This window comes from Agelaius phoeniceus, chromosome 4 (assembly GCF_051311805.1).
Source record: "Agelaius phoeniceus isolate bAgePho1 chromosome 4, bAgePho1.hap1, whole genome shotgun sequence".
In the NCBI taxonomy this organism is placed as follows: Eukaryota; Metazoa; Chordata; class Aves; order Passeriformes; family Icteridae; genus Agelaius; species Agelaius phoeniceus.
In genome coordinates this window covers 73,742,110-73,754,831 of record NC_135268.1, presented here as the reverse complement: position 1 = coordinate 73,754,831, position 12,722 = coordinate 73,742,110, and the positions used below count along the sequence as shown (strand labels likewise).

At 50.3% G+C, this 12,722-nt stretch overlaps 1 protein-coding gene across 5 annotated transcripts in view; it reads left to right on the top strand.

The window, feature by feature from the left end:
* EXOC6B (exocyst complex component 6B) overlaps positions 1 to 12,722 on the top strand; it is a 319,988-nt gene that overhangs the window by 245,304 nt on the left and 61,962 nt on the right. For all 5 annotated transcript variants that reach the window (XM_077177925.1, XM_077177924.1, XM_077177922.1 and 2 more), the window contains one exon: positions 4,668 to 4,741. In XM_077177925.1, coding sequence (XP_077034040.1) covers positions 4,668 to 4,741 — 74 coding nt within the window. The remainder of the gene's footprint in view (positions 1 to 4,667; positions 4,742 to 12,722) is intronic.

Sequence of the window (12,722 nt, the reverse complement as noted above, 5' to 3'; positions counted from 1 at the left end):
CGTCTGGGTCCATTTTTACCTCTCAATCCATGCAAGGCCCTGTCCCCGCATGCGCAGCCGCGCCAGGGATATCTCCCCGTTGGCTGTAATTAATTAATTTACAGTGGATGTCTCTTTTCTGCCATGCCTTTGAACTCTTTATTCTTTGTCCATTGTAAAGGGCTTAACGGTTCCTGTTCCTTGATTCTTTCATCAGTGAAATGTTTTGGAAGAGAGGTTGGAGTCCCCCTGTGACCTGCCCTGGGTGGCCCAGGCCTGTAGACCTTGCAAAGACATTACTTTTTTGGCCTGAACACAAACCCCTCAAACCTTTAGCCTGGCTAAATGCTTTGTACAAACAGCCGCATACTGATCTGCTCTATTCTCCGGTGATTTTCTGCTCAAGGGGCTGCTCTGTAGGTTGCTTGCTATGTTTGCCACTTGCCTTGGTCGTGAAGACAGAACAATAAACGAATCCGACAGTACTGAGGCCAACACTGCGCTCGGTTGTTCCGAGGAAATTATCCTGAAATCTGCTTGAGGAGATTAAACCCAAGAAGAACTGGCTGTGTCTCTCCTCTAAAGCTCCGCTCTCCTCTTTGTTTGCCCTTTTTTGCTCCGAGACTTTGTTCATTCCTCCTTGAGAATGGGTTGGTGGCATTGGTATGTAAAGTGTGACCTGCGATTACAGGAGGTGCAGCTCCTTGTCCAGCAGCCCAGGGGAAACATTGCATTCATTCCTCTGCAGCTTTTCTGAGTGTCTGGGCCGAATTCCTGTTCTCCTTTCTTCTGGGATATGAAAAATATCAGCTCCTATATCATTTCTTCTTTGACACAGAGAATATCAGCTTTTACATAGTTTCTCCTTGGACACAAAGATTGTCAGCTCCTACGTTATTTCTCCTTGGACACAAAGATTATCAGCTCCTTCATTATTTCTTCTGTGACACAAAGAATATCATCAGTTCCTACATAATTTCTTCTGGGACACAGAGAGTATCAGCTTGGATGTTGTTTCACTTCTTGGATGTCAATCATAGAATCCCAGAATTGTAGGATTTGGGCTGGAAAGGACATTAAAGACCATCTCATTCCAGTCATGGGCAGGGACACCTCGTGCTAGAAGGTTCCAGAGCTTTGTTAATTCAGTGCTGATGAATATTTTTATTAGAATTGCTGTTCAGTTGAGTGTTCTCTCAGTGTGTCACCATCCTAAGTTTTCAAGTCTCACTCCATAACTGTCCTGGCTTCATCCAGTAACTCCCTTAGGAATTCCTTAGATTGGCTTGGGATGGAAGGGACCTCAAGACCATCTCATTCCAGCCATGGGCAAGGCCGCCTTTCTCTAGAAGGTTCCAGAGCATTATTAATTCAGTATTTTGGTGAAAATTGCAGCTTAAATCAGTGTTGGCTCAATGTGTGACCATCCTACGTTTTGAAGGGCAGCATCATTCCATAACTCTCCCAGCATTCCTCCAGTTGGTTCCTTAGGAATCACTGACTGGTTTGGGATGGAAAAAACCTTAAAAGCCATCCAGTTCAGGATGGAAAATATCTTAAAAGCCATTCAGTTCCAACCTGTCCATGGGCAGGGAAATGTGGGAAGGGACAATGGGCAGAGACAGCTAAAGGTGAGCTGCTAAGGAGCAGCCGTGTCCTGGGATAAAATCTTTCTTGGGATGAAATCTGTCTTGAGATGAAATCTCTTTTGGGATGAAGTCTGTCTTGGGATAAAATCTGTTTTGGGATGAAATCTGCCTTGGGATGAAATCTGGCTTGGAATGGAATCTGCCTTGGGTTTCTCACAAGCAGCCGACAGCGGTGATAAATTCACCAGCCTTGTGAGAACATTCACAATCACAGGCATTTTCTCATGAGGATTTGAAGTTCATGCTTTGGGGAAGATCTTGAATTTCCCAACTCTGTGTGTGCTCCTAAATAGATGCTGAACAGCTGTGAGGCCCTTGATCCAAAATAGAAACTCGTTTTCCTCACAGTCCTTCCAGGGTTTCTTTTCCAGGATTTCTCCAAATGTAATCAGGAACATGAGGTGACCCCATCCTTGGAGGGTAGGACATCGTGGTTGGGTTCCTCAGCCCAGGGACATCTCCGACCCTGAGCCACCCAGAGGAGTTTCACCTCTTGAGAAGGGGCTCAAGCACCATTTCTCACTTCCAAACATTTTTAGTTTCTCAGGTATTGTGCTTTTCCAAAGTGTTTTAGGATTGATGTGGCTTTCGGGATAATTGTTCCAGATGGGACAGTGGGGTGTAGAGGGAATGTGTAAAGATGATTTATCCCTTGCAGATCAGAGTCAGAGGGTTTGGTTGATCCTCCCTCCCTGCTGGCTCGGGCAAGCTGCAGTCAAATTTTATAGCAAACTACATTAAAATGCCTTTGCAGTCAGGATTAATTAAAACAGTTTTTGAGGGACACATGTGAAGTCACTTTGGGCTCTTTGCACCCAGAGTATTGTGGGATTGGTCAGTGGAATTGGCTGGAGCTGAGCAGCTCTGATCTCAGGGAATCATGGAATGGTTTGGGATGGGGGGACCTTCAAGATCATCCAGTCCCATGTTCTGCCATGGCAGGGACACCTTCCACTGTCCCAGGGTGCTCCAAGTCCCCATATCCAACCTAGCCTGGGACTTTTCCAGGGATCCAGGGGCAGCCACAGCTTCTTTGGGCACCCTGTGCCAGGGCCTGCCCACCCTCCCAGGGAAGGGGAAGAACTTCCTCCTGTTCATCCCTGCCCAGTCCCATCCTGTGCAAAACTCCAAAGGCACGACCATGGATTGTTCCCGCTGACTTTGGCTTGAGCTTTTTCTATCCAAAATCCAAACATGAACAGTCACGTCCATAATTTCTGTTTTTATTTGTTTATCACTCCCTTTGACTCATAACTTCAGATAAAAGCAATGATTTCCCAGCCGTGTTTGCTCCTGTCCTGCAGCGGTTGTCACTTGAGCGATCACTGCAAAGATGAGCGATGGTTTCAATCTCAAAGCTCTTCTGGCATCTGAGACTATTAAAAAGCAGAGTCTGAGAAGTGTCCCCTGTGTCCCTGGAGGTGCCTGTGTCTGGCTTGAAGGATGTTCTCCATCCCAAGGTTTTAATGGAAGGTGGAGCAAGGGAGCTGATTAATAACCCTGCTTTGCTTCCCCGAAATGAGGCGGTTGAGGGACAGGACTGAGTCCTGGTGTTTCACTCATTAATCTCTTCTTGTTAGAGCCAAGGGGCTGCTCCGTGATTGGGCTGCTCTAGGAAAGCTTTGGAAATGGGAGAGTGATGATTTATGTTCCCGATTTTGTGGCCTTGGCTTGGAAATGGGAAAACTTTTGGGAGGACAAGTGTTCAAGGCGAAGACCACCTGACATGAAATCGCTTTGACCATTGGTGCCTCCAATTAGTCATGGAGACAAAAGGCAAATCCTCTTTCCATACTGCCCAGCCATCCCTGATCCTCATCTTTGTGGAGCTTTAGGAGCTGTTGGAAGGTTCCTGTAGGGTGAAAACTGGGATAGATGGGCGACAATGGGCCATGCAACTGAAAAATCTGTATTAGGTGTATATTTCTCTCCTTTCTCCCTTTTTGCCATCACACCTGGCTTCATCCCAAGAAAACATTTCATTCCTCCAGCACCTCTGGTGCCTGCAGGAGCCACACAGCTCAACCCCAGGCAGGTGCTGCCCCTCGAGCCTTTAGTGGCGTTGAGTTGTGGCCTCACAACCCAGGTCCCCTCAGCGCCGAGAGGTTGTGAGGAGGGAGGAGATGAAGCTGTAACTGCAGAGGGTGAAAATGAAGTGAAGTTGGGCAGAACCAACCTCAAAAGACACCCTGGGATGCGTGCAGGCGTCGGCTTCATGAGCATTCCCAAAGGAAAAGCTGCTAAATGCCATGGGAGAACCAAGGTCCTCTAAGATGGATCCATTCAAGCCCCTTCAGCGGTTTTAGGTTCGGCTTAAAGAATGGATTAGGAGAAAAATGAACAACCAAAGTATGACATTTTGGCCAGATTAGGCTGGAAGGAGATAAATGTGGCCTTGGAAATATTCTCTTCGCTTTAGAAGCCAACGTTATTCAGTTGTCAGATGTCTTCATCCACCAGAAATAAAAATGCCACCCAACGGCCGCGGGTCTCCGCGTTTGGGCTGACCAAGAGGCGCCATCACCAGATCATGCAAATAATCTGCTGCCTGATAATTAATGACGCGGCTGGGCATATTTTTTTGATGAATGCTCATGGAGCCTGGTGACAGGCGTGAAATTAGAAAATTCCTTCAGCGCCCTAAAATATAAATAGCTTTCGGAACTGAAAAGAGTTTCACAGCTGAAGATTTTATTGTGTTGAGAGGAAAAACTTTTCCACCCCCATCCCCCCCTTTCTTCTGGGCGAGTTGTTTGTCCGTTCACAAAACAAATACTCTGAAGCCCAGTGCGGCTCATGGGAATAAATTTCAGGTCGAATTAGTACAGTTTCCTTGCTGTCAGGACGGTGGAATTAATGGTGTTTTGATGACACGAATTTTGAAGGGCGAACAAAGACGCTGAAGGGAGGGAGACATGACTCCTTAGAAGCGCGGTCCTCCTCTCCCCCAGCCTCTCTTGTCTTCCCTGTCATCCGTCTGCCAATCTCCCTGTCCATGGTTAGTTAAAGGCGCTTTTTATCCTCTTTTCTTTCCCACAGAGTTTGCCAGATCCGGCCCAGTGCCTGGGTTCCAAGGGGACACGCTGCAGTTGGCCTTCATCGACTTGAGACAAGTAAGTCTTTGTGTTTTTGTTTTTTGTTTTGCTTTTAAGATGTGTGACTGAAGACCATCAGGTCTTAAGGGAAGGGAGAGGAGGGGAAACGGCGTCAGTGATTTACGCCAGAGACCTATATTTCCCCCCTCCTCCTCCTCCTCTCGTCGCTCGAAGCCACCTCCTCGCCGAGCGCTCCTGGAGATGGTGGAGGTGAAAAGGGCTGGTGGAAGGGGGCGAGGAAGAAAGCCAGGCCTGACCCTGGCCAACGGGGCCATTGTGCTGCCCTTGGCTCCTGCCGCCGCGGCGCGGAGGGACCGCGGCCGGTGCCGAGCAGGTGCTGGGAACAGAGAGAGCAGTGATGCAGAGCCCGCCCGCCTCGGGGACCTTTGTTCCCAGAGAATGCCCACGGAGGCGTTTGTGAGGGCGGAGGAATTTGCATTCCCCTGTGTCCGTGCCCGTCTGTGTCCCCTCTCTGTGTCCCCTCTCTGTGTCCCTCGGCCACCCCCCCGTCCCGGTCCCCTCTTCCGCAGATGCTCCCCAGCCAGCAATGACAAAAGTGGCTCTTGGGGAAGATGGTTGGGGAAGGCTCCACCCATCGGTGGCCACCTCTGGAGGGGGCCCCGTTGGAGCCAAGTTGACCAGAGCAGGTACTGAGGCCTTTGTGGGGCTTGGCAGCCAATTTTGGGAAAAGGGCCATTCTGGGGAGTCATTTGTTTGGGGGAGAAATGGGCATTATTGATACACTAGGCCGGGGGGAAAAGTGAGGTGGTCCTGTCATCTCTTGGCACTGAAGATGGATGGGTTGGAGGGAAAGTCTGAATGAAGTAAGACTCAATGACTGATGCTTCTCTCCTATTAAAACAATCTTTTTTTGTCTGTTAAACCCCCCTGGCTTTGTCCCTGCTGCCATCATGATGCAGTGCCTCTTGTTCGCGGGGTTGACGTAGTTTGCATTCTGAAAACTTTCGGGTGCCGAGGGTATTTCTTAAATCTGCATAATCCCTTGTATCGATGATCTTGCCCCTGCCTCTGATTCGTGCTGGAGCTGCTTTCAACCCGCCAGGGTTTGAGAACTCCTCAGAATCCAATTGATGTGCAGGGAGCCATCTGTCATCCCACGACACTTGTGTTAACTTTAATAACATCAGGACGCCACTTTTCGGGCCCGGGCCCGCCAGGAACTGAAAAATTTGTTTGCAAAAACGGTCCCAGCAGCTCCATGGGAGAGGTGTGCGTTATCACCAGGCTGTGTTGACACTTTTATCTTCATTAGCTCCTTGGCGCTTTATTGGCTGCGGCCCTCGACGCACCCGCAGCCTCCTGGGTGTGAGGGAATGTGGAGGCCCTGGGCCTTTTCCAAGCACCAGGCTTGGAAATGAGCGTGGGGGTTTTGGAGAGGGAACCTGGGGCTCTTGGAAGAGTGAAACGCCTGGAAATGTCTCAGTGAGGTCGAGCCAGTGAAGCGTTTGTGTGGTTCATGAGCGCAAAACGCAGCCAAAGGGACCCAGCTGGCGTGAGGAGGAGCAGGAGCCTCCTCAGTCCTTCCTCTTCTATCCAATGGGTGTCCTTGGACACGGAGGTTTTGTCTTTGTTCCAGGCGTTTTGTTCTTGCATTTAAGAACATTGTTCTTGCTCCCAGGTTTTGTTCTTGCGTTTAAAAGCAGCAGCACCTCTGAATCTCAAGGCCGGGTTGGACAAGGAGCAGATCGAAGGACCCTGGGACAATCGGAGCGTCCCTGCCCATGGCAGGGGTGGCATTGGGTGGGCTTTGAGATCCCTTCCCACCCAAACTGTCCCAGGATTCTGTGATCAAGCAAGGAGAAAGGGGAGATACAGGATGGGAAGTCCTGGATCTCCTGGGTAATGGATGATGATTGATGAGGGGAAAATCAAGGTGTTGTACAGAGATAATGGGGAAGAGCTGACCCATCCCTGACTTACCCAGTAGCATGGAAAGGTGAGGCAGTTCCCCCTCCCTGGTCCTGTCCATGACCTGATCTGGTGGCATGTGGGAATGTGTCACCAGACCCCATCCAAGCAAGGTTCTCTGTGGCCACCTTTGAACACTCCCAGCGGTTCTTGTTGGACTGCAGCTCCAGCTGGGAGCAGGGAGAGTTGGGAAGGTCATGAATGAAGGTCTCTGATTGTTCTTCGACTTGTCTTGACATTTCTCTTGTTGGACTTGGCATTCTTTCTCTTTTAAGCCATGAAATTAAACTGAAGCAGGGTAGATTAAGTGGGATTTTTGGAAGGAATCTCTCTCTGTGAGGGTGGAGAAGAACTGGGATGGAGCCCAAGGCCTCCCAGAGCAGCTGTGGCTGCCCCTGATCCCTGGAAGTGTCCCAGGCCAGGTTGGACATTGAGGCTGGGATAGTGGAAAGTGTCCCTATCCATGGGAGGGGATGAAATGGGATGAGATTTAAGGTCCCTTCCAGCTCAAACCATTCCATGGTTCTGTGAAATATCACATCAGTGTTGGTTCAAATGGAATGACCCAGCTGGGTTGGAAGGAGGGAGGAGAAATGACTGGGCAAAAATTCACCAAAGTAGGGAAATTAAAGAGATTTCCCTTCCCAACATATTTCAGTAGGAGCTGTTGCAGAACATTTGTAAATCCGAGAAAATTTTCGCTGTAATGGGGGATGATTATGGGAGTGACCAAAATTAATAAAAATATGAAGTGATAGGAAAATGTGCTGACTTGGTCTGTGCCTTGGTGCAGATCCTTGTAGTGGGAAATAAACCCTAAAAAGATGTCACTGTTTAAAGGCATCAGAGTCTGTCCTTGTTCAGAGCAGCAGACTCAAGTTTTGTACATCAAAATCCTGGTTTTCCCCTTGTGCCCAATGAAATCAGGAGTAATTCCATCCTTGTCTGGAAAAGAGGAAGAGTTGAGCCCAGGCAATCAAAATCACTATTTTGAGCAGGCAGAAATGTAAAATGGGGCTTGATTTCCTATTCTGGGACAATTCTAAATCCATAAATACCCTTAATGAAGTCATAAAGGAAACCCACTCCCATCTCAATTCCTTCTGCAGGAGTGAGACTCAAATATTTCAGGTTTTACAAGGAAGGAATATTTGCTTTTCCCCCTTCCAGTTAAACGCTCTTGCACGCTCGGTGCTGTATTTTAGAAATCTGAAATAAATTTAGTCCCATTTAGTCCCTTGCTGAAATTTGAATTAAGGAACTCCTGGATCTTCACCAAACACCCCTGAATGTCCAAACACCACTGGGGATATCCAGGTGCTCTCAGGTCATTCCCAAGCCTGCACGTGGAATCATTCCCTGTTTTCCCCACAGCTGGAAGGGTTTTAATTTTTGGTTTTCACGGGTTTGTTGTGAGGACGTTGGTGCAAGGGGAGGGTTTTGTGCTGGTCTCTGAGGTCCCTGCAGTCCCTGGCCACGCTGATCTCTCCTAGAAGCCAGATCAGCACTCGTGGCCGCCTTCCAAGAAAAATCTGCATCCAGCCCTTGAGGAATTTCACTCTGGGCTCCGGGGAGGGAATGCACTCAGTGATGAGAGCTCCCTCCTCCCAGCCTCTCCTTCTGCCCAGTGATTTACAAGTCCTGAGTGCTGAGTTTCCTCTGCAAGTGCCAGCCTGAGCTCTGAGGGATGTCTGGACCAAGACAGGTGGGAACCCACCTGGCCTGAGGCACCTGGGTGTCCAAGGGATGGGGACAGGGAGGTTCCACTCTTTTCCCCCAAATTTTTCTGCTTTTCTTGATGCAAACTTGGTGGGTTTGAGTTGCAGCATCAGCCTCTCAAACCCCATCAGTGTGGGGTTAAGACAGGCAAGGTCAGGCTTAGGTGGGATCTTGGCAAGGAATTCCTGCCTGGGCTGGAATTCCCAGATTTGCTGTGGCTGCCCCTGGATCCCTGGCAGTGCCCAAGGCCAGGCTGGACACTGGGGCTTGGATCCACCTGGGACAGTGGGAGGTGTCCCTGCCCATGGATGGGATGGGATGGGATTTAAGATCCAACCCAAACCATTCCATGGTTCAGTTGAGAGTGGGAACCTCCCAAGGAATGGGATGAATTTAAGATCCCATCCAACACAACCCATTCCATGACTCTGCTACTGCTTGTAAATTGGGAAGTGCTTTGCTTGTGTGTTTTCCCTGTGTTGGGATCCAGCTGTGGTTATTGTGGGATCCTGCTGGACCCCAGCCAGCTGGGAATGGGAAGTCTCCCTCCAATGTGTTCATTTTTCTCTTATTAACCCTGATAGAGACACTTAATAAAGGAATGATCCCCTCAGGAACACAATTCCCTTCCATCCCTGCTCTGTGATGGAATCATGGAATGGTTTGGGTGGGAAGAGAACTTAAATCCCATCCCATTCCACCTCCCACTGTCCCAGGGTGCTCCAAGCCCCAGTGTCCAACCTGGCCTGGGACACTTCCAGGGATCCAGGGGCATCCCTGACCTCTCCCAGGTTTCCTCTCTCTCCTGCCCTGTGTGCAGTGCCCAGATGTTCCCGTTTTCTCCAGCCCTGCACCTTTTTATCTAAAAATAAGAACCAAACAGAGGAGCAAAGCTGCAGTGTGAGCTCATCCCCGAGCCTGACATTCCAGCAGCCTGGATTCCTGGGCTCTGTGCCTGGATTTAAGGAACCACCTGCTCCCTTGGAGGGAGCAGCCAGTGTGGGGTCACTCCGGGAGCTCCAGTGGTGCTGGAATGGTGGGCATCCAGCCTGGCTCCTTATCAAATACCAGCTGATAAATCAGGTGTTGGGAACCCCCTCTGGCTGGGTTGTTGGCTGCTCTAGGGGCACTGGGGGGCCTGGAATTGTGTCCTTGTGTCAGGCACTGGAACAGCTCCCCCGGGAATGGGCACATTCCCGAGGCTGATGGAGCTCCAGGAGTGCTGGGACAACACTCCCAGGGGTGCCCAGGGTGGGATTTTGGGGTGTCCCAGGCAAGGGAAGGAGTTGGAGTCAATTTTGGGGATCTCTTTCCACCCAGCACCTCCCATGAGATGTATCCCTGTCTCCTACTGCTTCCATGTGCTCCAGGCTTCCATGCCCAGGTGGTGGCTGAGGAAAAGCCCTTGGGAATTTGGGCTGAAGGTCCCCTTGGTGTGACACTGGTGGCTCTGGCCACCTCTCAGCTCTGTCATTTGTCATTTTGGTGGTGGGAAGGTGGGAGCCAGTCCCTCCAATCCGTCCATGGCAGCATCCAGGACTGATGCTGGGTGGTTTCTGATGCCCTGAAGGTTCATTCCCACCAGGCAGGGAGCTCTGGGTTGTTTTTTTAACTTGTTTTTGCATTTCACAGCTAAATGCGTCTCCCCAGCCCTGCAAAGTCAGGAGATGTTTGGGGAGCAGAGCGAAAACAAGACTTTGGGTGAGCCCAGAGCCATCCTGCTCAGCAAACTGGTTTGGCTGATCCTTCCCAGCTGGTTTTGCTGGGGGATGGAGCAGGAGCTGAGAAGCACACGGAGGGGATGATCAATTAGCCCGGCTCTCCCGCCGAGGTGTCTCCTCCCGCATGTCCCTGCTTGTGTCTCCAGGCTTTCTGCTGGGAGAGCAGCTCCCACGGCTTTGTTGCCACGTTAGTCACTGGATGCAGGAGGGCAGGGATGAAAAGGTGACTCACGAGGGGTTTTCAGCTCGTTTCAGTCGCTGCTTTTCATCTCCAAATTGTTCCCTTGGCTCCAGCCCCCTTCCCCCACTGCCTTGCCCAGCCTCAGAGCTCGGGTTCTGAGCTGGACTCTGAATTCCAGGTCTTGGAATTCTCTCGCTCTGCTCCGGCCAAAGAGGGGTCTGAGCGCTGGGTCTTGTCCAGGGAAGCTGTGGCTGCCCCTGGATCCCTGGAAGTGTCCCAGGCCAGGCTGGACACTGGGGCTTGGATCCCCCTGGGACAGTGGGAGGTGTCCCTGCCCATCCCAGAGGGTTGGGACTGGATGATTTCCATTGTTCCCAACCCAGCCCATTCCATGGTTCCATGATTTTGAGAAGCCAGGTTGTACTTTTGGGTTTCTGCTCCCCTTCACTGTTTAGGGCCCTTTGCAGGGGACTTTTTTTGCCACGGAAAGACAACATTGGAATTTTGCATCTTTTGAAATCTATAATCAGCACAGAATCACTTCAGGTTGGGAAACACCTCCCAGATCATCAACCAACCATCAACCTCTGCCGTTCTCCCTGTTTTCCTGCATCCTTCACTCCTGTGGATCCTGTCCTCGCTTAACAACCCTTGAATTCTTTCACCACTTTTTCTGTGGCCTCTGCCACTCTGTCCTGTCCAGCCTAGTGATCCAAACCCCTTTTCCAGCTCTGGATCCCTGCCTGCAGCTCCCAAACGCGCCAAGGGAAATGCTGAATTCCAGAATTCCACGAATCTTTCCTGGCAAACACACCTGGAGCACTCAGGAAACAGAGGTGTGAAGACACAGGTTCCACTGTCAGCCCTAATTCCTCATTTCCCAGCAAGGAGAGAGAGGTTGGAGCTGGTTGGATCATTACCCTTAAATCCAGGATTTTGCTGTTCAGATCCTATCTCCAGGCTCTTAATTACCTCAGTGGCTCCTCTCCAAGCTCCTTACACCGACTGATATCTCCTGGATCATTTATCCAGCATTATTAATCACCTTCATTAAGGTGGTGCCCACAGGCCATCGAAAAGCGCCCGTTTTGCTGCTTCTTGTGCAAACACGAAGCCCTGAAGACTCTGAGGAGACAATGGAGTGCAGCAAGGGCAGGTGCCTGACTTCCAGCTGAGCCAATTACTGCTAATTAAAGGATATTTTGTTTCCTAACACCCCTGAGTGTGATGGAGGCTTCTCTAGGCATCCATCACCACATCAGCTTCCCAGAAGTTGTTATTATTGTTATAATTATTAATATTTTCACCTCCATCCTCTGTCCCACCTCTCTACTTCCAGAAACCCAAATTATCTTGGCTTTCCTGAATGCCAGGTTGCCTGGGGGAGCCAAAGCTGCTGTTAATTCCTGGTGGACCTCAGGGGTGGCTGAGTGTCCTCTCCAAGGTCACTGGCAGGAGGAAGTCAATAATTTCACTAAGACAAAGAAACCACTTGAACCTTGGATTTCTCTCTCCAGAGATGCCTGGATTTGTGTTCTCAATCCATAATTGGAATTAATTTACCTTTGGAAATCTGTGAAGTTACGGATTTATTGAGTTAAAGGGCTGGACAATCCTTTCCAGGAAGAAATCTTCCCCAATACCCAACCTGAACCTCCCGTGGCACAACTTGAAGCCGTTTCCTCTTTTCCTTTTGCTTTTCACTTGGGAGAAGGAACATTCCCCATTAAAGTATTGTCTCCATCCCTCCCACTCCCACCCCATGGCTCCCTAAAAACACTTGGGAGGGGTGAAGAAACAGAAAGAAGAAGGAGGAAAACCATAATTATCAAACCCAAACCTGCAGGTGTTCAATGAGGGGCCCTTTTTGGCTTTATTTCCTGCTCCCAAAATCACCTGATCCCTGTGCATGGGTGTTCTTGTGTGACCCCCAGGTAGTGACACCAAAATGAGAGGTTTTCCCTGGAAAACCAACTGGATCTGGGTCAAAACCCATCCCAGGGCAGCTGGGAGACACCTAAGAAGTAGCAAGAGATGTTTGGGGAGCTCTTTGGGGCCTCCTGAAGTTCAGGCTGAGCCCCAGCCTGTGGCCCTGCTCTTCCAGGTGTCCCACACCTCTGGCGCTGCTCGCCCTTCCCGGAATTCCCGTCGGGAACGCTGCTCCGCGTTGGAGACCCATCAGAGATGATCTGTAAATCCATTTTTCCTGCCCCCAGCATGGATCCACGTGCCCAGCCATGGGCTGTTGGGCAGGCACTGCCCGGGGAGCCGGCAGGGATCCCTCGGGCTGCGGCCAGCCCGGCGCTCCAGGAAGAGCATTCCAGAGCCTTGGCCAAACCACTCTGTTCCTTCCTTGTCAGGCTCAGGGCACTATTTTTTTTTTTTTTTTTTTTTCCTCAGTGCCCGAATCCCAACAGTGTTGGAGAAGGGCACATGGAGTGGTTTATTT